This window comes from Terrapene carolina, unplaced genomic scaffold, assembly GCF_002925995.2.
Source record: "Terrapene carolina triunguis isolate 2854851 unplaced genomic scaffold, T_m_triunguis-2.0 Scaffold42, whole genome shotgun sequence".
Lineage (NCBI taxonomy): Eukaryota > Metazoa > Chordata > Testudines > Emydidae > Terrapene > Terrapene triunguis.
The window spans coordinates 4,601,097-4,627,598 of NW_020664393.1; the positions used below are offsets into that span (position 1 = coordinate 4,601,097).

Below are 26,502 nucleotides of genomic sequence, written 5' to 3' on the forward strand. Positions count from 1 at the left end.
GGGGGGTGCACAGGGGTGAAGGGTGCAGCAGGGAGCTCAGGGCAGGAGGTTGGGGTACAGGAGGGGTGTGGGGTGCAGGAGGGGGCTCAGGGCAGGGAGTTGGGGGCGGGGTGCAGGCAGGGGGCTCAGGGCAGGGAGTTGGGGTGCAGGAGGGATGTGGCAGGGGGCTCAGGCCAGGGAGTTGGGGTGCAGCAAAGGGCTCAGGGCAGGGGGTTGGGGTGCAGGAGGGGTGTGAGTTGCAGGCAGGGGGCTCAGGGCAGGGAGTTGGGGGGCGGGGTGCAGGAGGGGTTCAGGCTCCGGCCTGGCACAGCTTACCTGTGGCAGCGCGCTCCCTGCCTGCCTGTCTGCCCTGGCCCCACGCCGTGCCACTCACCACGTCCCTGTGCGGCCCCTGGGGTGGGCACAGGGCTCCGCACACTGCCCTTGCCACGCCTCCAGGTACCTCTCCCGAAGCTCTCATTGGCCGCGGTTCCCCGTTCCCGGCCAATGGGAGCTGCGGGGGGTGGTGCCTGGAGCAATGCACGGAGCCCTCTACCTGCCCCCCCCCCCCCAGGGCCCCAGGGACGTGGTGCCATGATGGCTGCTTCTGAGAGCGGTGCAGGGCCTGCGGCACCACGGGGGGCAAATCCCGTGGGCCGGATCCAAAGCCCTGAGGTGCCGGATCTGGCCTGCGGGCATTAGGGTGTGCCTGGGCACACCCGGCACACCCCGTGCGCACGCCTATGCTAAGGATGGAGATTCCACCACCTCCCTAAGTAACCCATTCCAGTACTTCACCACCCTCCTAGTGAAATAGTTTTTCCTAATATCCAACCTAGACCTCCCCAACTGCAACTTGAGACCATTGCTCCTTGTTCTGTTATCTGCCACCACAGACAACAGCCTAGCTCCATCTTCTTTGGAACCTCCCCTTCAGATAGTTAAAGACTGCTGTCAAATCCCCCCTCACTCTTCTCTTCTGCAGACTAAATAAGTCCAGTTCTCTCAGCCTCTCCTCATAAGTCATGTTTCCCAGCCCCCAAATCATTTTCGTTGCCCTCTGCTGAACTCTATCCAATTTGTCCATATCCTTTCTGTAGTGGGGGGCCCAAAACTGGACACAATAATCGAGATGTGGCCTCACCAGCGCTGAATAGAGGGGAATAATCACTTCCCTCGATCTGCTGGCAATGCTCCTACTAATGCAGCCCAATATGCCATTACCCTTCTTGGCAACAAGGGCACACTTCTTAACTCATATCCAGCTTCTCGTCCATTGTAATCCCCAGGTCCTTTTCTGCAGAACTGCCACTTAGCCAGTTGGTCCCCAACCTGTAGCAGTGCCTGGGATTCTTCCGTCCTAAGTAAAGGACTCTGCACTTGTCCTTGTTGAACCTCATCAGATTTCTTTTGGACCAATCCTCCAATTTGTCTAGGCCACTCTGGACCTTATCCCTACCCTCCAGCATATCTACCTCGCCTCCTGGCTTAGTGTTATCCGTGAACTTGCTGAGGGTGCAATCCATCACATGATCCAGATCATTAATGAAGATGTTGAACAAACCCGGCCTGAGGACCAACTTCTGGGGTGCTACGCTTGATACCTGCTGCCAACTAAACATCAAGCTATTGATCACTACCCTTTGAGCCCAATGATCTAGCCAGCTTTCTATCCACCTTATAGTCCATTCATCCAATCCATACTTCTTTAACTTGCTGGCAAGAATACTGTGGGAGACCGTATCAAAAGCTTTGCTAAAGTCAAGGTGTATCACATCCACCGCTTTCTCCGTATCCACAGAGCCAATTATCTCATCATAAAAGGCAATCAGGTTGATCAGGCATGACTTGCCCTTGGTAAATCCATGTTGACTGTTCCTGATCACCTTCCTGTCCTCCAAGTGCTTCAAAATGGATTCCTTGAGGAATCCATGATTTTTCTGGGGACTGAAGTGAGGCTGACCGGTCTGTAGTTCCCCGGATTCTCCCTCTTCCCTTTTTTAAAGATGGGCACTATATTTGCCTTTTTCCTATCGTCCTGAGTCTCCCCCAATCACCACGAGTTTTCAAAGATAATGGCAAATGGCTCTTCAATCACATCAGCCAACTCCCTCAGCACCCTCAGATGCATTGCATCTGGCCCCATGAACTTTTGCATTTCCAGCTTTTCTAAATAGTCCTTAACCTATTCTTTCACCACTGAGGGCTGCTCACCTCCTTCCCATACTGTGTTGCCCAGTGCAGCAGTCTGGGAGCTGACCTTGTCTATGAAGACCGAGGCAAAAAAAGCATTGAGTACTCCAGCTTTTTCCACATCATCTGTCACTAGGTTGCCTCCCCCATTCAGTAAGTGTCCCACACTTTCCCTGACCACCTTCTTGTTGCTAACATAGTACTGGTGCAACCACAGCTGGAATACTATGTCCAGTTCTGGTGCCCACAATTCAAGAAAGATGCTGATAAATTGGAGAGGATTCAGAGAAGAGCTACGAGAATGATTAAAGAATTAGAAAACATGCCTTTTAGTGGTTTACTCAAGGAGCTCTATCTATGTAGTTTAATAAAGAGACAGTTAAGTCATGACCTGATTACAATCTGTAAGTACCTACATAGGGAACAAATATTTAACAATGGGCTCTTAAATCTAGCAGAGAAAGGTATATTGCAATCAATTGCTGGGAGTTGAAGCTAGACAAATTCAGCCTGGAAATAATGTGAAAGTAATTAATCATTGGGACAATTTACCAGAGGTCATGGTGGATTCTCCATCATTGACAATTTTAAAATCAAGATCAGATGTTTTTCTAAAAGATCTACTGTAGGAATTATTTTGGGGAAATTCTATGGCCTGTGTTATACACGAGATCATATGAGATGATCACAGTGGTCCCTTCTGGCCTTGGAATCTATGAATCAACGCCAGGAATACTTTGTCAAGACTGAGATGTGTTTATTCTTCTATTGTATTCTCTTATGTCTTCCATAGATATCTCCATTTGGGGAGGGGGGATTTGTGTTGCTTAATCCATGTATTCCCCTCCTGGATATAAAGCATTAAGTAATATTTATCCCTGTTGAAGATTTTTTTAATCTTTTGCACCACCTTCCTTCTATAAAATCCAGTTAAACGTTAATTGCATCTCAGAGTCATGTCAAGTGAGCACAGCAATTTCAGTGGTAGCATGGTGTATGTATGTGGTAGATACAGTATCATTAAACTGATAAAACTCAGTAAAACTGCACCTGAATGACAGCTGATTACAAGCAAGAGTCTTTCAAATCAGACAGGGTGAAACTAGAAATATTCTGAATAAATCAGAGGGGTAGGGTGAGGGTGGGGGAATCATTTGTTTCCATGGCTTACAAATATTTATAGATATTGATGGTATTTCTTAACACACAAGTGTTGCATTCTTCTTTGCTCCTGGCTCAAATGTAAAAAATTCTTATTACATACTTAGAGGATTATATATTTTCTCTCAATTAAGATGCCTGTGCATAAGCTGATTGAGTCTTCCATTTCTTTCTTGGAAGCAGTAGGCATTTTGGCAGCAAATTGTGATTTTTCTGAAAGGTTTTGCTCATAAACATTGCTGATAATTAAGCGTTACGTCATGAGACTGCTAAACAAAAAAAAAATTTAAAAGCGTAATTAAGCATTACATCATGAGGCTGTCAAACAAAAAAATTATTTAAAAGTCGAAAAAAAGCACTTATAAAGATCAAACACATGGCATCATGGAAAACTTCCTAACTAACTCCCTTTTAAAATTCAAATACCAAAAGCAAACATTTTTTGAAATGTAGCCAGGAAACAGATCATGGGTATGTCTCATAGTTTAGACTAAAATGTTATTGAAAGTTCCTGGATTTTGAGCAGTCCTTTACTCTGTAATTGAGGAAATTGCTAAAAAGAAAGTTCAGGTCTGAAGGTACATACACACATTTATGCTTCATTAAGCATTGTACATCTGATTCAAGTTCTGCCCTCTTATTCTAGAATAGGAAAAGATGATTCCTTGGTGATTTTTGCTGCCTGGCAGTTTGAATTACCTCACTACAACCTGGATTTGTTGCTCCATGATTTACAATTTGTGTTTTTAAGCATAGGCTAGGAAAACCTGCACCTGCCCTTTGATCTGGCCTTTGTATATGCTGAGTTAAACTTTATATTATGGCTTCAAAATTTTAGCAGGACAAATGACACCATGTGTATGCTGCAGATTATTAATAGATTATCAGATGATTGTCACAGATGGCCATTGACGGAGAAAATGTGGAAGTAAATGGTCTTCAGGGGAAAATCATTGTGGGTCAGATTAGTACCAAAGAGAAGTTGGCCATATGTCTGAAATGTCTAGAAAGCCCATCCCATCCCGAGACCTTCAAATGAACTGTCATGTTATTTCAAGTAACCAAGAACAATGTTACAAGACTTTCTTTGTTTTAAGGTTACTCTATCTACTTAATCTCTACAGTGCATCCTGGGTCCTATTGCAGTGAGTCTTAGAAAATATCCTCAGGATAACATTTCTCTTGCTGTCCATTACAATTCTTGGGTTTCAAGAGTCAACTTGTAAAGGGACCATAGTTAAATGTATCCAAAGAGTTATTTTTATTATGGTAATTTCAAGGCAGTAGTTGTCTTGTGTATGTAAGTGAAGAGGGTAAATGTAAAAACACAGACATCTCAGGTTGCCATTTCAATTTTTCACGTGCTTTCAGCTCTAGAATGTCTCTTTGTGCAGCAGCTGGCCCATTTGTTGGGAATGGAATCAGCAGATAATATGAACGCTATAGAAACATAAACATGGTGCCTCAATGGATCTATCCTTAATATGAAGAGAGAGGACAGTCTTGTGGTTAAGGAGTTGGACTGGAATTCAGGAGATTTGGATTCATTTCCTGGCTCTGCAAACTTCCTGTGTTACATTGGGGAAGCTTTTTTGTTTGCTTTGGTTCACTATCTGTATAATGTAGATAATAATACTTCCTTTGTCTGTCTTGTCTATTTGGTTTGTATGCTCTGTGGGGCAGAGACTGTCTCTCAGTACATGTTTGTGCCGTGAAATGATGTGGAAAAAGCTGAAGTATTCAATGCTTTTTTTGCCTCGGTCTTCACAGACAGGGTCAGCTCCCAGACTGCTGCACTGGGCAACGTAGTTTGGGGAGAAGGCGAGCAGCCCTAAGTGGTGGAAAAACAGGTTAAAGACTATTTAGAAAAGCTGGACATGCACAAGTCCATGGGTCCAGATCTAATGCATCCAAGGGTGCTGAGGGAGTTGGCTGATGTGATTGCAGAGCCATTGGCCATTATCTTTGAAAATTAGTGGCGATCGGGGGAGGTCCCGAACAATTGGAAAAAAGCAAATATAGTGCCCATATTTAAAAAAGGGAAGAAAGAGAACCCAGGGAACTACAGACCGGTCAGCCTCACTTCAGTCCCCAGAAAAATCATGGATTCCTCAAGGAATCCATTTTGAAGCACTTGGAGGAGAGGAAGGTGATCAGGAACAGTCCATATGGATTCACCAAGGACAAGTCATGCATGACCAACCTGATTGCCTTCTATGATGAGATAACTGGCTCTGTGGATATAGGGAAAGCGGTGGATGTGATATATCTTGACTTTAGCAAAGCTTTTGATATGGTCTCCCACAGTATTCTTGCCAGCAAGTTAAAGAAGTATGGATTGGATAAATGGACTATAAAGTGGATAGAAAGCTGGCTAGATTGTCGGGATCAATGACTCCATGTCTAGTTGGCAGCCGGTATCAAGCGGAGTACTCCAGCAGTTGGTCCTGGGGCCGGTTTTGTTCAACATCTTTATTAATGATCTGGATGATGGGATGAATTGCACCCTCAGCAAGTTTGCAGATGACACTAAGCCCGGGGGAGAGGTAGATATGCTGGAGGGTAGGGATAGGGTCCAGAGTGACCTAGACAAATTGGAGGGTTGGTCCAAAAGAAATCTGATGAGGTTCAGCAAGGACAAGTGTAGAGTCCTGCACTTAGGAAGGAAGAATCCCATGCATGCTTCAGGCTGGGTACCGACTAGCTAAGCAGCATTTCTGCAGAAAAGGTCCTGGGGATTACAGTGGATGAGAAGCTGGATATGAGTCAGCAGCGTGCCCTTGTTGCCAAGAAGGCCAATGGCATATTGGGCTGTATTAGTAGGAGCATTGCCATCAGATCGAGGGAAGTGATTATTCCCCTCTATTCAGCGCTGGTGAGGCCACACCTGGAGTATTGTGTCCAGTTTTGGTCCCCCCACTACAGAAGGGATGTGGACAAATTGGAGAGAGTCCAGCGGAGGGCAACGAAAATGATTAGGGGGCTGGGATACATGACTTACGAGGAGAGGCTGAGGGAACTGTGCTTGTTTAGTCTGCAGAAGAGAAGAGTGAGGGGGGATTTGATAGCAGCCTTCAACTACCTGAAGAGGGGTTCCAAAGAGGATGGAGCTAGGCTGTTCTCAGTAGTGGCAGATGACAGAACAAGGAGCAATGGTCTCAAATTGCAGTGGGGGAGGTCTAGGTTGGATATTAGGAAACACTATTTCACTAGGAGGGTGGTGAAGCACTGGAATGGGTTACCTAGGGAGGTGGTGGAATCTCCATCCTTAGAAGTTTTTAAGGCCCAGCTTGACAAAGCCCTGGCTGGGATGATTTAGTTGGTGTTAGTCCTGCTTTGAGCAGGGGATTGGACTAGATGACCTCCTGAGGTCTCTTCGAACCCTAATAGTCTATGATTCTATGAATGGGACACCAGTTTCAGTTGGTGCCTCATGAGGCTACCAGAAACAGTTATTACAATAATGACATCAAATACTCTCCTTGATGGACAACTGAAGCAGCGAGACTGTGTATTGGAGATGTCCTTGGGACCAGAAAGGCAGGAATTCTCCCCACCAGCCCATGAAACTGCTCTACAAATGCTACTCCAGCCTCAGGGATGGAGTTTTCTCTGTACTGCCTTTGCCCATCCCTCTCCCACCACAGGAGGAATGGCCAATGGATCCACAGAGCAGTGAGTCCTCAGCTCCTAAATCCTGCTGCACAGTGGTATGCAGGGAGCCTCTGTAGAGCTGTGTGGCACAATTTGAAGGACCCCTCCCTCCCATGTGCTTTTCCTCAAACATGAGTAAAATATTGATCAGCTTTACTTTTCTTGTTAAAGATGTTTGAACAATTGGAAAGGAAGAAAAATCCTGTTTAAAGAGTGAAAAGGGGAATACTGGGACAATGTTAATATTTACAGATCACCTGTTCTAGACTATGAGGGAGTTAAAAGAGAAAAAAGGGATGTTGTACCACTAACTAACAGTTATTTTTAAAAACTCATAGACCATAGGAGGCAGTATTGAGCTAAGCGGGGGGGATGCAAATGTACTGATTTTTCAGACCAGGGAAAGAAAAGTGATCCTGACAATTACAATCTTCTAAATCTAATTATTCGCAATAGGAAAATAATAGAACAAAGAACAGGGTTGTTGCCTCCCCTTACAACAGATAGGAGGTCACAGCTCATACATTGCAAGTCACGGCACATGGAGTAGAGCCTCTGGGTATGTACTGCAGCGTAAGCCCATGCTTGAGCTCAAGTCTAACCCCCTTTGTGTCTACACTGCAGTTGCGCTAAAACAGGTCTTGAACCCAGGGTTCCAGGACCCTGCAGGGCTGGAAAGTCCAACCACGAGTCAAGCCGGGACCCTGGGTTTGAGCCCTATTGCTTTGCAGTGTAGATTCAGCCCTTCTTGACGTGGGTCCCAGGAGTCAGCCAGAAGTATCCCACAATCCCATGAAACAACTTCCTTAGTCCTTGCTATCCCAATAATCTGCAATCCACTTTACTGAAAACAGAAGCCATCGCTCTTGGTGAATGGCAGCAGCTCAGGTCAGCATTAACCCATCTCCAAGCACAGTATCAGAGAGCCTCCTAGGTTTACGATGGAGAGCGAACTGATCAAGCTTTTTGCAAAGCGAGCCGCTTTCTGGTCACAGAAGCACAGCCAAATTTTGGTGAATCTCCGGTGAGAGGCAAGTAAAACCATGGACTTTCAGCAAAAGCACCAGGAATGACCACTTGTACCAAGAGAACTCAAAAAAGGCAGCTCTGCAGATTTTCCGGACAGGTGATCAGTGCAGGGAGCATATTAAGAGGCTGAAGAGCGAGTAATGGAAGACCAAGGACAAGAACTTTGGCCAACTCACCAACAACATGCTCATTTTATGACGACATTGACTGGATTCTGGGCACTGTGCCCAGCACAGAGCCAACCATGCTTCATGACGACCTGGTCAGCTGGGACCAGGTTGAACCCAGCATGGGGACTGATGGGAGTCAGCAGCAGGCTCCCAGTGAGGAGTATGAAGTGACTCTTTTAATGAAATCAGTCCCAGAGCAGGCTGTGAATGAGGAACAACAGCAACTTCTTGGTCCCTATTCGGAAGAGTTGTTTGATCCCCACCCTGAGGAACAGCCCACTGCCAAGCTTGCAGAAAACCCGGTGGAGACAGAAGCTGCCCCAGAGCCCAGTAAGTGTATGACTCAAATGTACAGCTTATTGTTACAATAATGGGGGGGGGGGATTTCTGGGGGTGGGAAGAAGCATTGATAAGCCCTGGCTACCAGCGTGTGGCCACTAATGACAGATTGTATCACAGCACCTGGGCGTCCCCTCTTTCCCTTCCCCCAACACATCGAGTTCAAAATGGCGACTTGGAATTTCAAACATTCATAAACAGCTGTAAAGGTTATTTTAACTAAATCACAGCTGTTTATTAGGGTCAGTCATGTTTTCCTTTCAGTAATAAGAAACTTGCCACTCTGTAATCACTCTTCCAGGGTCTATGGAGCCACCTGTAAACAGTGAACTGAGTTGGTGTGTTTGGGAAACAGTATTCTATTCCCAAACCTAGTCCATTTCAGTTAGAAGTAATCCACGCAGTCTGCAGGTCACCAAATCATTTCTCCCAAGTACAGGTGGGGTGACAGTTTTGTCCCCACTGCTGCAGATTTCAGAGTGTTTGTGTGCAGCAATAACAGGGTAAGCCATATGTGAGCTAGCACAGCATCACGTTAATTCCCTCATGGATTCTGACTCAATCCTGGCTGCTGATAGCTGCAAACTATTCCTGAAGCAGGACCTCCAGACAGTTAGTCACATTGCGGGGAAGGGTGTATTTTCCAGGTCCCCCATATAGTCCACTCCACTCTGACTAGTCCACTCCACTCACAAATATGCTCTTCGGTCACTATACGTTTCAATACTTCTGCTACATACACTGCAGGTTTCCCTCCAGCAGCTAGGAATAACATCTCCCTTTGCCATTAGGCACCACACGAACAGTTATGTCTTCCAAAATATGAAAGGCCTGACAAGACAGAAAAAGCCTTTTGCAATAAGGGCATTATACAACCTGCCCCTGCTTCATATGGCAATTAGTTAAGAAATTTTTATGAAACAGAAAAAGGTTATAATTTTAAACTTATGATTGTTTCTGCACTTATGTAAGTGCGATTAACAAGGCTGTCCAGAGACAGTATGAGGACTGAGGCATCTCCTTTACAATATGTGTTAGTTCACTTTAGAAATGTTACATTTTATATCCTTGAGATGCCACCAAAATTAATTCAGTGCTCCTCCACTGAGCTGGTGTGGACAATAACTCTCCGTTTCTTGTCCTATTTCAGGACCCTCAAACTATACTGCCTACTTCTTCTTCGGGAACTTTATCTGTGGCCCAGCATACCTCCACAGACTGTTCCAAAAGGAAGCATTTCTGTGATGAAGTTATGGTCGAAGTTCTTGCAAGGGCAGACCAGCAGGTCCAGTACCAGAAGAAGAGGGACAGCACGTTGACAGGCAGGAGGAAAGGTTGAGGCTCGCCACACAGGTGGAGGACAGGGTTTCAGCAAGGGAGCAGAGACTTCCAAAGCAGTTCCTGGAACAGGAACGGAGACTAAGGGAGGAGGACAGTGCTCAACAGAGAGAACTGTTTCAGCAACTTATCTTCATAATGGCTGCAATAGTCACATCTCTTGCTGCCTCCCCAACTCCATGGTATGATCACGTGCAATGTACCCTCAAGTCCTTCAGCAGCTTGAACAGCTCTGTGTCAGGATGGCCCATGCATTCAGGACTCATGAGTGGCTGGGCAGGGCAACTAAACCCCGTGCAGCCTTCCTTCATCAACGCCTGTCTGGTGGAAACCTCCCCTCCCTTCTTCCACTGCTAAGTGAGGGGAAAATGTGTAAAGAAGGGAAAGAAGAATGTGGGGTCAGCGGTGATGTAGCAGTAGGGGGATTGTGTCGTGTATTAACTATTTTCTGCTCTTTTTGTGTTTGGGGCGGGGGAGGGGGGTTTGTAATGACAGCTGGCCTGCCGAACACTGTGTGTGTTTTACTATTTTAAGACATGTTTACAAATAAAGAATGTTTATATTTTCAAGAAAGTGTATTGCTATCTCTGCATCACATCATACAATCATGATTTGAGATGATAGAGCTAAAAATGTGTTTAGGAGCAATTAAGCACCAGTAAGAAAACCGTATTCCTCTATTTAGCTAGATACCACATTTCAGTACATTCCATTCTACCTTCTCCCCCCCCAAACAACCAAATTCATTATTCATCATGTCATTCAGACTTACATTGCATGTCAGTCACTCACATCTCTCCCAAGCACTGCCCCGCGCCAAAAAATAAATAAGCCACTTTCCCCCCAGAAGCACATTCCTATGGGCACTATTCCCCCTCTTCCATTGGGCCATGCAAGTCCATAATGTGAGAACACATAGCACCCCTGACTTCTGCTGCCCGGGTGCAACCAGCTCCCTGAGTGGTAGCTGCAGTTTCTGGCTGGGGGTACCAATCCAGCGACCCCTCATTGTCATAGGTCTATTCAGGGGGAAATGGCTCAACTCCGGCTTCACAAAGGTTGTGAAGAGCACAGCAAGCCACAGTACTGCAATCAGCACTTATGACACTGGAATCCAAATGGACCTCCAATGGGATTTTAATCTGCCAAAAGCACATTTTGCTACCACCCTACACATGCTGAGAATGTAATTAAACCTTCTTTTGCCAGGGCCTCTGAAATTAGGGTGTGGTTTTGTAAGTCAAAGCAAAAGGGATGCACGGGCTCCCCCACAATAACAGTGGGGACAGTAACGCCGTTTAAGTAAATGTCATTTGGTGGGAATAGTGTCCCAGCCTATCCATGAATGTAGACTCCTGAGCAGCAAAAAACTCTAGCATTGTGAACTTTTCAAGTACAGCCCATGTAAACATTCATAAATCTGCCTCTGTGGTCCACAAGGGCCTGTATAACCAGGGAGCAGCACCCTTTCCAGTTTGTGTACTCATCTGCTCCTTGAGGAGGGCAAACTATGGGCACATGAGTCCCATCAGTGGCCCTGGCACAGTTAGGAAACCCCATTCTCTCAGAGCCAGTAATTACCTCCGGAATATCTTTAATGCCTGCCACCCTGGGGTAACCCACACTCCTGATTGCCTCAGTTACCTACCACTTTATCCACGGTCGACTTTCCAACCCCAAACTGACTGGCAACGAACTTGTAGCAGCCAAGGGTAGCCAGCTTCCAGTACGTTATCGCAACCTACTTCTGGACTGGCAAGGATGACTTCAGATGTGTCTCTTTATGCTGGGGACAAGCTGCTCACAAAGCTTCAGAAATGTAGCTTTCTTCATGTGAAAGTTCTGGACCTACTCCTGGTCATCCCAGATCTGCATGATGATGTGATCCCACCCGTCTGTGCTTGTGGCTTTGCTCCAGAAGTGGTGCTATGTAGGGGGCATCAGCGGCTATGCAGTTATATTGAGCAGCATCTGTCAGCGCAAGTCTGAGATGCCAAGGTACTCTTCCTCCTCTGCGCCTCCTCTTCTTGCAGCTCCATCAGGAAATCTGTCAGGTACCTTTGGGGGGACAGAAAACACCGCCAAAATGTCCACAAGCACCTCCGATGCTGTGCCAGTTTTCTGACATGGGAGTGAAAGCGCAAGAAAGAGAAGTTCATCAAAAGGCACCTCATCCAGGTTGCTGGCTCCGAGAGCTGGGAGTGCACAGACCAAAATGACTGCTTGGCAGGCTGTGTTTGGCAGGCTGTTCAGACTTCCTATAACATGCAGGTCTGGCAGGAAAATTTTCCCACAGTGTACCACAGTCCTAGGGCTTGAGCAGCCACATTTTGGGGGGAGGGAGGCTCTTGGGACTCTGGGATATGATTACTTTGACTTGGATCTGCGCACTGCCGTGTGGATGCCAGAACCCTAGGTTCGAGCGCATGTTAGAAAAGTCTTAATGTAGGGTTAAAATACAATGTAGCTGCTCAAGCCTAGGGTTCCCTAACATGGGTCAGATGACTCAAGTCCCACTAACCCTGGGCTTACATTTCAGGGTAGACATACCCACTGGGGCTGTTACTCCCTCCCTTGCAAGGGTGCAGACTGGGCCTTTGCTTCACCATCTCCCATCCCAGGGTGCCAGCCAGCATAGCCAAGCTGATCTGGAGGGGGCAGTAATCTGCTATTGGCATAGACCCGCTGGAACAATTTTGATCAGCTCCTGATGCAATGCAGCTTACTCAGAGCAGAATGTAATGTTGCAATCTAGTCCACTATGAGAAAAAAAAACCAGAAAATGTAGCGAGAGAATGCCACAGGGATTCTTTAACATCCCACCGTATGAAAGAGAATCTCATTTCAGACAGTTAATGCCAGAGTTTTATTTTCTCTGTCAACTAACCGTAAATATAACTTCTGGGTGCAATGCAACAATGAGTGCCCTGTAATTGCACTACGCTGTGGAGTACCTGCAGTCTTCGACACTTCCGAATAGCTGACTCAGCTGTTTGGGTGCCCCTGGTTTTGCCTGAAAACTATTGCCAGACTTCATTCTCATTTCAGCTTTCAAACAAGTCAGATCTACAGCTTTCCTGTCATCACAAATGTTGTGTAGCCACAGGAAATGTTTGAATCATTTTGAAAGATTCCATACTTTTTCCCTCCCAAAGTGTCCACTTAACTTTCTGACATCAGCAGTTTGAACATCACACTTTGAAATCAGAGCATCAATGATCTGTGTCACAAGTGGGTTTCTTGATATTCTGGCTTCTGTGACATGCCGTGTGGGACACGGATTCTTGTTTAACAGCAAAAAGTGAAAGAAAGCCAAAAAAACATGGGGGTGGGGGAAGGAATGTAAGGCTACTCCTTGGCTGATGCTGCAAAAGTTTCTAAAATGTTCAGCATCTCTTCACTGTTACAACAAAAAAACAAAATGAAAAACCAAGAACAAAACTCTCCTACAGATTACTTGGCTCATATTCACTCACAGACTGTGTTTACTTAGAAAGCAAAAATATGAACTTGTGATAGGAGTTCAAGGCAAAAGCTCCATCTGGTCTGGAGTTTCTGTCTAATAATCTTTGTCTTTGAGCTTCATCTTTCTTTCCTTTTTCTGTTCTTGCTAGGGTTGCCAACTGTCTAATCTCACAAACCCAAATGCCATTCCCCTGCCCTGAGGCCATGCCCCTTCCCTGTGGCCACGCCCTGCTCACTCCATCCCCCCCTACCCCACCCTTACTCACTTTCACCGGGCTGTGGCAGGGGGTTGGGCTGTGGTAGGGGGTGCGGGCTCTGGGCTGGGGCCAAGAGCTTTGGAGAGTGAGAGGGGGCTCTGGGCTGAGCCTGGGGCAGGAGGTTGGGGTGCAGGAGGGGGTGTGGGGTGCAAGCTCTTGGAGGGAGTTTGGGTACTAGAGGGGACTCAAGGCTGGGGCAGGGAATTGGGGTGTGGGAGGGGGTGAGGGGTGTGGGCTCTGGGAGGGAGTTTGGGTGCAGGAGGGGGCTCAGGGCTGGGGCAGGGGCTTGGGTTGCTGGAGGAGGTGAGGGGTGCGGGCTCTGGGAGGGAGTTTGGGTGCAGGATGGGGCTTGGGGCTGGGCTTGGGGTGCTGGAGGGGGTATGGGGTGTGGGCTCTGGGAGTTTGGGTGCAGGAGGGGGTGTGGAGTGCAGGCTCCGGGAGGGGGCTCAGGGCTGGGGCAGGGATTGGGATGTGATGGGCAGGCTCTGGGAGGGAGTTTGGGTGCAGGAGAGGGCTCAGGGCTGGAGCAGGGGTGCAGTAGGGGTGAAGGGTGTGGGCTCTGGCTGGGAGGCTCTTACCTCAGGTGGCTCCCAGTCAGCAGCGCAGTGGGGATACGGCAGGCTCCCTGCTTGCCCTGGTCCTGCATCGCTCCCAGAAGGGGCTGACACGTCTCTGCGGCCCCCTGAGGGGGCAGGGTCTCTGCGTGCTGCCTGTGCCCCGAGTGCCGAAGCTCCCACTGGCCGGGAACTGTGGCCAATGGGAGCTACAGGAGTGGAGCCTGCCTTAGCCCCCTGCGCTCCCACCCGAGGTAAGCGGGGCAGGGGGCTGCATGTGCTGCCCTCTCGGTGCGCCGTTTCCGGAAGCCAATGGGAGCTGTGGAGTCGGCGCTGGGGGCAGGGGCAGCATGCGGAGACCCCCCAGCGGCCACAAGGATGTGCCGGCTGCTTCCGGGAGCAGCGTGGGGCCAGGGTAGGCAGGGAGCCTGCCTTAGCCCCGCTGCACTTCTAGTGGCCTAAAATCTCCTGAGCTGTCTTCAGTAGTCTCTGGGAGATAGGGCCTGATTCTAGGAGACTCCCGATGAAACCGAGAGCTCTGGCAACCCTAGTTCTTGCCCATCTGCTATGTCCCCCATATCACTACAATGGTTCCTGTACCTGAGGAGAGAAGGCTGCAACTTCCTTTATAGCCTGTCAATGTTGCTGTGTCAGCTTGATGGAAGGCCCTTTCTTCCTCCTATGATTTCAGCTCTGACAGTGTTCAGTCTAGTCCAATTAGTTTTACTTCCTTTTACTTTATTGTTTTGAGACTTTCTTGTTGAAATGAGACCCTGCTGGGATCACAATTTTTTTGTTTGTTTTTGTTTTGTTTGTTTACTTGATGCAAAACAGTGTTATGAAAAAGCCATGGTTGTCTTCCTGGAGTTTTCAGTTAATCACTAATGACCAAGGGAAGCTAGACATCACCTAACTTATTATAGGACTGATGGACTGTCACACTCCAAATAAGAATCTTTTTGGTGGGGCTCAGTCATAGGCAATTTGTCTTAATTTTAATATCAGATTTCTCCATATACTTTTGTGTGTGTGTTTGAGGGAAAGAGCTAGATCAGGGATGGGCAAACTTTCTGGCCCGAGGGCCACATTGGGTTGCAAAACTGTATGGAGAGCTGGGTAGGGAAGGCTGTGCCTCCCCAAACAGCCTGGCCCCCACCCCCATCCACCCCTCCCACTTCCCGCCCCCTGACTGCCCCTCTAACCCCCCCCCATCCAACCCCCCGTGCTCCTTGTCCCCTAACTGCCCCCTCCCGGGACCCCCCCCACCCCTAACCACCCCCCAGGACCCCATCCCCATTCAACCCCCCTGCTCCCAGTCCCCTGACTGCCCCGATCCCTATCCACACCCCTGCCTCCTGGCAGGCTCCCCAGGATCCCACGCCTATCGAACCCCCCCTGTTCCCCATCTGACCCCTATCCACACCCCCCGTCCCCTGACAGGCCCCCCCGTGATGCCCATGCTTATCCAACCCCCGTTCCTCGTTCCCTGACTGCCCCCCCGAACCTCCACCCCATCCAACCGCCCCCTGTCCCCTGGCTGCCCCCGGGACTCCCCGCCCCTTAGCCAACCCCCCCCCCCGAGCCCCGGCCCCCTTACCATGCCGTTCAGAGCAGCATGTCGGGCAGCCGCGCCGCCTGGCCGGAGCTAGACACGCTGCCGCGCTGCCCTGCAGGAGCGCGCAGCTCCGCCGCCCAGAGCACTGCCCGCACAGTGGCGTGGCTGCGGGGGAGTGGGGACAGTAGGGGAGGGGCCGGAGGCTAGCCTCCCCGGCCGGGAGCTCAAGGGCCAGGCAGGGCCATAGTTTGCCCACCTCTGAGCTAGATGTTTAAAATTGCTAAAATGATAAAAGCATGCTGCATTTAGGGAAGGTATTGTTGCTAGGAGTGCAACACCCTGTTGGTATGCAAACAGATTTCTGAAAGACCTTTCGTGTCCTACTTTCTGTGGGAAGTGTTGTTTGAAAAGCTGACAGGATCTCCAAGGTTTTGAGCTGATGGGCCCCTCACAGAGTATGAAAAGCAACCACTGAAATTAGTTCCCTGTGGAGATGAAAATAAGGAGTTATAATACTGTAGGCAACAATGCTGCCATTTTTCAGGAAAATAAAGAATTCTGATAACTCTTTTTAGGCTAACATGAAAGAATAAAGGACCTTTTCTTTTAAAAATGCAGAATACCATATTGAATTATAAAGCTAGACTTTAAAAAAAGAAAAGCTACTGATTGTCGAGGTTTATTGTTGATAATTACTGTTTGCAGTGTAAGATCCCTGTATTACCAGAAACTGAAGCGGAATGGTATGTTCAACTACATTAAATTTTATAGTGAACTATTGTAGGATTTTAGCCATTCACATTCTGATTTTCTACATATCAGTAACAAATTTTAGAAAACTTTTTTATATTTAAACTTAAATCTCATTTAATGTATTCTATTTTGTGCTTTTACTGAGAGATGCCATTCCTTCAAGTGTTTTGTCTGTATTTACAGACTATACGATGGCACGTAGACCTGCAGCCTTGGGCAAGTCCAACTCCTTCCCTGAATTATGAGGCCCTGAGGTTCCTGAAGTATATCACCACACCTCAGGTTGGTTTTCATTTCGATATCCAGTTTGAAAATAATTTGCAAAACACAATCAATTCTTCCCCCCAAAAAGATTCTTCAACAAGAGTTACAATGATTTCCACTTCCCATGGAGTTGAACGTTGCATCTTGTTTAGACAAATATATATATTTGTTTCTGAAGGTGTGCAACTTAAAATGATGATCAACTTAAATATGATGATTAAAAGAGAGGCTAGAAAGAGACTCCTTTCCTTTGAACATTTATTTATAAAATCCATCATTGCTACCTGTGCCTCTTCTCAAAGTACAGTACATCTGAAATATCAGAAATAGACACACAGGGGTTGGGTGGTCCCAAAAGTATTGTGATGGGCACTGGAGGACCTTTAAATAATTTGGTAGCCAGGCACATTTTCTTGAAAAATATGCATTCTAGGTACTCAACCAGTTTAGGAGAAGTGGCAGGTCCCTATATATTAAACAGATTTCCCCAGTAATGTCAATAGAGATCCAATCTCTCTGTAGCAAAATATTCTTATATTCACTCAAAAAACTGGAGGGAGGAGAGGGAGAGAGGTTAATTTTCTGAGGTGCTGAACACTTAAAACTCCAGTTGCAGTCAAAGGGAACTGCAGGTGCTGAGCACATCTGAAAATCAGGCCTGGATGTCTCGCTAAAGATGTAACTTTGTACAATGACATTTATATGTGTATTTCACCCAAGAAAGAATGGGAAGGGCTGCTAGATGCCCATAGTTTAGAACAGGATGGGTATTTTAATATCCTTATCTACCAACAGGTAGTCCCTGAACATCTGACTTGCAACTTGTCTATGCTGTGTCTTGCACCTAGGAATAACAAAGAACTTTAAAGATGGGTGTTTGTGTCACTCCCATAAGAAATTCTTTCTTTATACAGTGTTTCTGAGGATGACAGCAAAGAATGTCTTCGAACATACCTAGAAATATACCACTATCCCTGTTTGTTGGTAATTGTGAGGGTAACACAGTCTCTGCTTATCTGCAGACCTATGGGTGCCCTAGCTGTATGATTAGAAGTACCTGAATCATTTTTACAATGACATCTGTGCCCCCAAACACTCACTAGAATGAACTATATTGAGAAAACAGGAATGAAGATGATTCAAATGAAGACAGTAAGATCTAAATGGAACCAAATTAATTATACTTCTTGTTGTCAAGTAGAGATGCTTAGGCTGAAGCAGGCTTAGAGCACAGAAAACAGTCCTTATTCAGTGACTTAATAAATTGTGGCAGACTCTGCTAGTTGGGTCAAAACCTACAAGAGCATCAATTAGTAAAGAGTTTATAGTTTTTGACATAGCAATCAAGAGGTTCAGTTCCCAGAATGATGACTGACCTCTGGGGCAGGCAAAAGTGAAATCAAGAAATGAAAGAAACCCTCATTGCTGATCTAACAGATGCTACTGAATTAATAACTGACAGTGATAGCCCCATGAAAGGTGTGAATGCCACAAGAAATGAAAGATATTTACAGAATTGGGCATCAGGTCTTGTTTTTCTTGTGGACTGAGCAAGTTTCAATGAAATGAAAGACCAGTGCTGCCAAATTGAGAAAATATCATAATCCCTTGGACTCAGCAAGGTGTGGAGCTGGGAAGGCACTTTAAATACTAAGATTAGATTATCACGAGAACCTTAATATGTTTCATTCATTATTATTTGTATTAAAATAACACCTAGGGGCCTCAACCAAGATTGGAGCCCATTGTGCTAGGCTCTGTATAAACACATTGTAAGAGCCAGTCCCTACCTGAAGAGTTTACAATCTAATTAGATAATACAGACAAGGGTGGTGGAGGAGAGGGGAAACAGGCCCAGAGAGGTGAAGTGAGTTGCTCAAGGTTATACAACAGGCCAGTGGCTGAACTGGGAATGCAACCCAGGGCTCCTGGCTCCCTGTCTAGTGTCCTCTCCTCTTGCCCATGCTGCCAAGAGCTGTTAAAAGCTTTCCAAATTCTGAGCATTGTAATTGCTTGAGTATCATGAATCAATTAACTATTTATTTTGCTGCGAATTGATTTCCTGTGGAGTACAGATTTTTTTTATATATATTTTAAAAGGAGCCCCAATATATTATGTGCTTGTTATTGCAATGCCATTTATTTGCTAATTTTTATATGACTGAATGGAAGGGGCAGGGTGGAGGGTGGGGAGAAGAGAAGCCTAAATTCTTGTTTACGACTTAGTGAATCTTGGGGACAGCATGAAGAAAAACTATTCAAGTTTTCATGAATTTACCATAGGTATTATGAGCTAAAGAGGGAAAAAATGCAGCATGCAACCCGCCAAATGGTAATTTTCCAGATAATGGTATTTTAAAGATTAATAAATAAATAAATGGAGATATCCTATCTCCTAGAACTGGAAGGGACCTTGAAAGGTCATCGAGTCCAGCCCCCTGCCTTCACTAGCAGGACCAAGTACTGATTTTGCCCTAGATCCCTAAGTGGCCCCCTCAAGGATTGAACTCACAACCCTGGGTTTAGCAGGCCAATGCTCAAACCACTGAGCTATCCCTCCCCCCTCATTAAAAGTGAGTGTTTTGTTTATTTTTAAACAGAGATATGGATAGTGACTGCTAGAGCTCATCCTGAATTGCAACTTTCATTCGAGCTCCGTTATTTAGTTGTTCTGTCTCATCAGTTCCAGATAGGTCAGTGTCTGTGCTTTCTAGTGTTGGTCGAGATTGGGAATTGGATGAGAGTGAGCTGTCTGAAACTCTACCTGGACAAAACAGAAGACATCAACTTTATGTTTGCCTGTAAATTGCCTAGCAAACTTATGGCACTGCATAAATAATAACAGTGAATCACAGACCTGTAGTCTAGATCAGTGGTTCTCAGCCAGGGGTCCAGGGCCCCCTGGGGATCCTGAGCAGGTTTCAGGGGCGCCTCCAAGCAGGGCTCGCATTAGACTTGCTGGGGCCCAGGGTAGAATGCTGAAGCTCCACTGCATGGGACTGAAGCCCAGGGTCCTGAGCCCCACCACCCGGGGCTGAAGCTGAAGCCTGAGCAATGTAGCTTTGCAGGGGCCCCTGTGGCATGGGGCCCCAGGCAATTGCCCAGCTTGCTACCTCCTAACGCTGACCCTGGCTTTTATATGCAGAAAAGCAGTTGTTGTGGCACGGATGGGCCATGGAGTTTTTATAGCATGTGGGGGGTGGAGGGGGTGGGGGGCTCAGAAAGGAAAAGGTTGAGAACTTCTGGTCTAGATAATCAAGTGTTATGAGATTTTTTCCAAAAAGATACAAAATGCAGAACTCAGTCCAGTGTTTGAAAGAAAAAATAAATTGACTTTTATGCTCAAGTGAATTGTTTTTAGGGAAATGTATTCAGTATATAATGCTGAAGCTCAGTTATTTGCCTTTAATATTTGTATTGGTGTTAGGAGGGATTTTTCTGATCCATGACATTCTTCACCCAACAAAAGAAACAAACAAGGAAAAAACAATCAACATAGCTAGGGACCTGATTGTAACTCAGATTATAATTAAACCATTTTAAATTTTCCTCCCCTCCACCTTCCCCCCACAAAGTAAACCAAGAGTAATTTAAAAAGATTAATGTTCTGCACGTTAAAACAAAATCTCTTCTGATTTCAACAGATTTCATGTGAACATATGAATATGAACAGCCTGACAGATAACTCTAAAACCATAAAGAAGCCATGGTCAATCTGTCTTGATGACAGGTTCAGTTTAGTTCATCGAATCAAAAGCAAGCAATGCCGTCTCTATTCACTTGGGTAAGTACTCCTTTTGGAGGAACAGCAAAGCATTTTAACATGAATGCATTTTAGCATGAAAAGGCCCTTTCTTAAAGCAAAGTGTAACCGTATTATCTAACAAAAATTTGAGTTTTATTCAGTTGCCTTTAGTACTTGTTGACAAGTATTGGTCCCTGTTGTGGAATGTGATTTTTAGAAAAAACCTTTCTTTCTGTGAGGTCCTTCCCTTTTCTTTCTCATATTCAACATAACAATGATGCACATGATGGAAAGTAAACAACTAATAATTTAAGAGTGATGGTTCCATTAAAGGAAGATGGAAGTTAATGAGGTGAACTGAGAAGCAAAAGTTTCCTTCTCTAAGCAGGAATTTATTGTATAATTACTAGTTACTTCAAAGGAATTATTTGTAAAACATCTTTCACCCCTCTGCAGCCAAGAATCAGATTTTCCAGTGTGAGAAAGCATGCTATGTGATCAGGAGTGACAGAGCACTTGTGCTGAGGTGATAAATAATAAACACAATTGTGGCCTTCTTGTAAAATGTTTTAGCCAGTTTAGTGTTCACAAAATGTTGAGATTGGAGTTCATGTAGTTCACCAAACAACTGTCATTTAATTAAACTTTGTTTACACTGTCCTACTCCTAGGCCAGTTTCAAAGCAGTGACATAGTGAGAGAATCCATCTCCCATTGCCCTGAGCCATCACAATTTATTTCTATGATTTTTGGTAGTGTGGATTTAATAATGAGCAAAAAGAAATGAATCCATTTCCTTCAAGATTGGAATAACTGAGAAATGTGTTTGTGTATCAGTGATTATGACAGGGATGAGAGTAAAAGGGCTAGTCAAAAGCCCATCAAAGTCAAAGGAAGTCTTTCTATTGACTTCAGTAGGCTTTGGATCTGAGGAAGTAAGAGTCTGTGACCAAAAATAGTTGGGTGAGAAAGTTTTCTTATTGGGGAAAAGTACAGGTGAGTTCTGAGTTTTTACCCAGAGAGAGCTCCTCCTCCCTACTGTTTTCTTCTTATTTTCTGAAGTATTTACACTGCATATTTCGAACAAACATTATGTAATTTTAATACCAAAACGAAGTTTGGGTATGTCTGAGTTTTTCACCTTCACCAGGCAGATTTTTTGCTAGGCTAGCCTCATAAGATGCATGTATATATATAATCATACACCCGAGCAAAATACATCCCATAAAGCAGGTTTTTCTTTTTTTTAAAAAAGAAAGTACTTTGGGTTACGGAGAAGCAGTCTTTAATTCCCTCAGACTCTATTTATAGTCTTTCAGACTCGCTACCACTTAATTCTTCTGTTCTTTGGTTTATGACTGGCAGAAAAGTAATTTTGTTCCGAGTAAGACAAAAATCTCCTTTAAATGTTCTTCTCCTCTAATCCATTTTATAAAGAGCAAATGAAAAACAGCTGCTTCAAATGAACAGCATCTTCCACGGTGGGAGAGGATGTCACAAAAATGCAGAAGTTCAGTTTGAGTGTAAAAGGGACAACCCTGCATTAAATCTGTAATCTTTAACAATTGAACAAAATATTCTGCATGTGTGGGGGCTATGCCAAAAGGGGAGAAATGTTGTATGTCAGGGTGAGTGAGCCATGCCTAAAACCTCTGGAGGCCCTTTGATATTAATTTTAACTATTTTGACTACTAGCATGCATGCTGTCTTTTTTGCTTTTGGGACAGGATTTCCCAGAATGATATGGAATTGTAATATGTATTAGTGAGCTGTAGCATTATCAATGCTAAATCTGTTTATATTAAACTAACTCTGTTACAAACACAATATGCGGGCATTCAAACTGGGATAATATGGGATTTCAAAAATTTACCAGTTGAGGTTTTAAGTGTCTCTTTGAAACACTGTGTTAAAACTTACAGTATAAGAGTTAGATAATGTAAAAACTACCTTAAAATCAATGCAAAATGTGTCACACACAAGGCAGGTCTGGAAATTGCCCTCCTGCCCACCCCCCATCTGTAGGCCTAGGTTATCTCCTTCTATGGAAAATCCCACAGAAGGGGAAGATAGGACCTTAAAACTGCAAGTTTTTCACAGCTGCTCCTCTCTGTCGTTGTCCCTTTGAGACCTGTAATACATGAGCAGGCCAGGAATGTGCACTTGGAAATGGGATGTGTGGCAAAGGTGGCTTTATGCCACCTGTGTGTTCTCTGTATTCTGGGGCTATGCAGGGCCTGCCTGGCTCCCAGTGCAAGTCAGAAAACAACCCATCAGCTCTAATTTCTGTTCTGTTTCTCATGGCCCTCTATGAACCCCAAGAAGTAGAGACTAGCTATACTGCACTGCACTCTCACTATGCCCAATGTGTTCCAGTTCATCCCTGGTTTGCCCTCTCCAGAGAGTGATTATTCCACTTTTACACAAGCTGTAGAGGCCCCTTGAACAAAAGGTATTCACAGGGTGTGATTTCTCCCCACTTTGAAACCCGCCTCTTCCACTGCCAGTGCACTGTACATGAAGTTTCAGTGTAACTTGATTACACCAGTGTTGTGTTGTCACCTTTACTTAGGGTGACCAGATGTCCCGATTTTATAGGGACAGTCCTGATTTTTGGGTCTTTTTCTTATATAGGCTCCTATTACCCCCAACCCCCGTCCCAATTTTTCACACTTGCTGTCTAGTCACCCTACCTTTACTTAGTGTAAAATAAAAGACAGTTCAATGAGAATAGCCTGTTTCACTTTACTGTCACTGGAGACAGAAACTGTTTTCTATCCACGGTTGGATGAAGGGGTCTCCTTTCTTTTTCTAACTCAAGCTCCTTATACAGATGATCTGTCTTCTGAAGCATCTTTTGTTTACTTTGTTTCCCCTACTGCATTATCACTTACCCTCACCCTCAGCACAGCCACATTTGAATGTTGCAGAAGGATAAGCAGCTCTGTTTTTTGAATGTCCCCTTATTTTTTTCAGTTTGTGTTTGTTGTTGATGTCCCAAATGGCCTAAGACATTTCAATTTCCTGTCTTCCACATATACTTTTTCTGTTTTCCATGCTCTTGGTCTCATCCTGCAGTCCTTATACAGGCAAAAATCCTTTTGAAGGCAGTGCAGTTATTGCCTGCATCTGATGTAGTGCATCTGGCTCTCTGAAATGTACCATTTGAAAGTACTGAAAAAGACTGTCAGAGGTAAATGTCTTCCTCAATCAGGAGCTCATCAGCTCTAGTATTAGTCCCTAATTATGAATAATTTAAATTTTTGCTCATTGTAATCTTCACATCTATTATCTAACTTCTTATTCCTAAGTGACTGCACTGGCCTTCCTCCATCCATGATCCCACTGAACAACACCATATGTGAATCTTAGCTAGATATTTCCCATTGACTCTGCTAACCTCAGAATATTGCATTAAACATTTTGAAAGGAAGCCTCTGTTTTCTCTTCCTACACAATTACTCAGAAGTGGAATCCCATAAAACTGAATCCTCCTTACAAATAAGCAGAAGTAATTTTATAACCCTTGTTCCCTCTCTTTGACCATTGCACTTTCTGAAAGGAGAAGAGTGTTTTATAGGAATTCCATTATAATAGGTGAGCTTTCTTCCAAACTTGTTGACAGAAGATGTTGGTCACATTTCAAATTATCAAATATAGTAGCATCTCTGCTGTAGTATTGGTTTAGTACTGTATTATAATATACTGGGTAACAGCCAACATTTTACAATTGGATAGTCACTGAAGTCAAGGGAGTGATCCCAGATTTACATTAGATAAATGAGTATGTATCAAAATGTATATGTGAACATGTTGCCATGTAGTGGTTGGTCCACAAAGGATAAAAGCCCTACTACTACTAAGAGCTAATGGAAATTCTCTGTTGGTTCAAATGTCAGAATCTCTAGTTTCTGGAACGAAAGCTCCCAGATTCTAGTTCGAGTGCCATGGGTGTTCTGGTTGCACCTTATGGCTTCATTACAAATTGGTGTCTTACTGTACTCTGCTGGATTTGAACCACTGTGAATCTCAAATGCTGGGACAAGCTTTGTCTAGCTTGGAGAAGATGGTATAAGAAGTATGTGACATAAGGTGCCTAATGTGACTTTTACATCAGCCTGCAATGGAGGGCATGGGGTGTGGAAGTGCTCCACTGCCATATGTAATTTTGGCTGAGGTATACCCAGTACTGGCCCTGGGGTGACTGGATGTGGAATGTGGTAGAGGTATAGCTCAGGCTTCTTTAATGGCATGGCAGCACTATGATACCCCCCACACATACACACACCCCCTGACCCCTTACTCCTCATGGGCAAGGACTGCGACTGTGGCTGCTTTCTGTGGGATAGAGGGACTGGGGGTACACCTCCTTCCCTTTCTTCTGCATCTTGCGGTGCTAGCAACAGCCAGTCTCTAAGTGTGTGTGTGAATATGTCACCCTCTAGTGACTAGCCCATGGGGAACAAGAGCCCTACAGCACCAGTGTAATGGGGTTGTGTTTTGGATTTTTTTGTTATTTTGAGTCCTATCCCTACTGATGGCCATGGTGGCTAGTGTTTGCAGCCCTTTAAGGATTAATTAAACTAACACCATTAAGGATCCATGAAGCTAACAGCAGACCCTAGAAACAGTGGGAAATATGCCTAATTTACAAAGTAATTTTACACATATTTTAAAACTTGTCATTCTATTAACACTTTAGTTATCAGAGTGGACTGTGAGAGTGTGTGCACGGGGGGTTAAATGAATGTTTTGTGGTCTTGTGGGGAGAAGGCAGATTGAAAATGGAGGAATGTGTGTATATTCCCAAACGTTTTAATTGATGACAGAACTGATGTCTTAATACATAATTTACTATCTTGAAATGCAAAGTCATGTTCTGCATTGCTCTGAAAGGAAAAAAGGAGACAGGTTCTAAGGAGATCAGCTCTCTAGGAATGTTATTAAAGTTGTGCACCTGGATAAAAAATGGTTTGGTTCTTGACTCCGAGGGAGCTCTTTTAACTATTCGTGTGCAACATGTTGATTTATACTCAGTTATTCTGATTAATTTAGTTCATGCAATCACCCTAAAATATTTTTGATGTGTAAATAGGGTTATAGCAATTTAAAGAAAAAAAATCTCTAAAAATTAACCTAAAGATCACTTAGGATATTGCACTGAGGAAGATAGATATTTCTTTAAATTTCCTTTTGCTGTTAAGTTATTGGTGTTGATTCCTAATCTCCAACAGGAGATATAGTGTTCCATTTGTTTATTTTTTTTATTTTTAGTGATCCAGTCAGAATCAGGTCCCCATTGTGCTGTACATTCATACAGCAAGTTTACAATCTAAAAAGTAGTTCCTCTGCTTTGCTTCAAAAGTCAATATGTAGGAGTATCCTCTCTCCTTGAGTATCCATGAAAGTCTGGGGTCAATCTATGGTTGGGTACAATTTCTTTTTGCAGTATTAATAATATCTTGTTTGTTTTTGTAGACTGAGCAGTGATGATAACCAGTTTGAGATCAGCATGGCCAACAGTGGATGTGAGGTGCATCGATTTGATCCTAGTATCAAATCAGCTCATATTCAGGAGGGACAACACCTCTGGAACCATCGCCTGTCCATTGACTGGAGAGATCCCAATCCGGCAATTGCTGCTCATAAACTACGCAGCCATACAAAAAAGCTTGGCACCATCTTGAATGAATTTGGACACCAGAAGGTGAGAATTAAAGTGCTGCAACTATAACGCAAGGATAACAAGCAGAGAGAATTCCCAAAGCTTCCTCCCTGTTAACCTGAGGGCTTGAGGTATTCTCTTTCATTTCTAAAATCCTCTTCCAATAGACATCTTCTCTTTCTAAAAAGTTGTATTACATTCTGTCGTGAAGGTGCTTTTTCAGTTCACTGGCAACAAACACCTTGATTTTAAATCACTAACCAGGCATTTAATATTCTGTCCCTCTCTCTCCTTTTAGACTCTCTTAATAGAGGCTAGCTGATGACTTTGGCTACTTGTTTTCTCAGCCCTATCCATAATCTGAGTTTGAATGGTGAATCCT

The 26,502-nt window shown here is 44.8% G+C and overlaps 1 protein-coding gene across 1 annotated transcript in view; it reads left to right on the forward strand.

Annotated features, from left to right (window-relative positions):
• METTL24 (methyltransferase like 24) overlaps positions 1-26,502 on the forward strand; it is a 78,564-nt gene that overhangs the window by 15,908 nt on the left and 36,154 nt on the right. Inside the window, exons 2-4 of the mRNA XM_024194278.2 lie at positions 16,631-16,729; positions 20,356-20,495; positions 25,934-26,162. Of these exons, the coding sequence (XP_024050046.1) occupies positions 16,631-16,729; positions 20,356-20,495; positions 25,934-26,162 (468 nt within the window). The remainder of the gene's footprint in view (positions 1-16,630; positions 16,730-20,355; positions 20,496-25,933; positions 26,163-26,502) is intronic.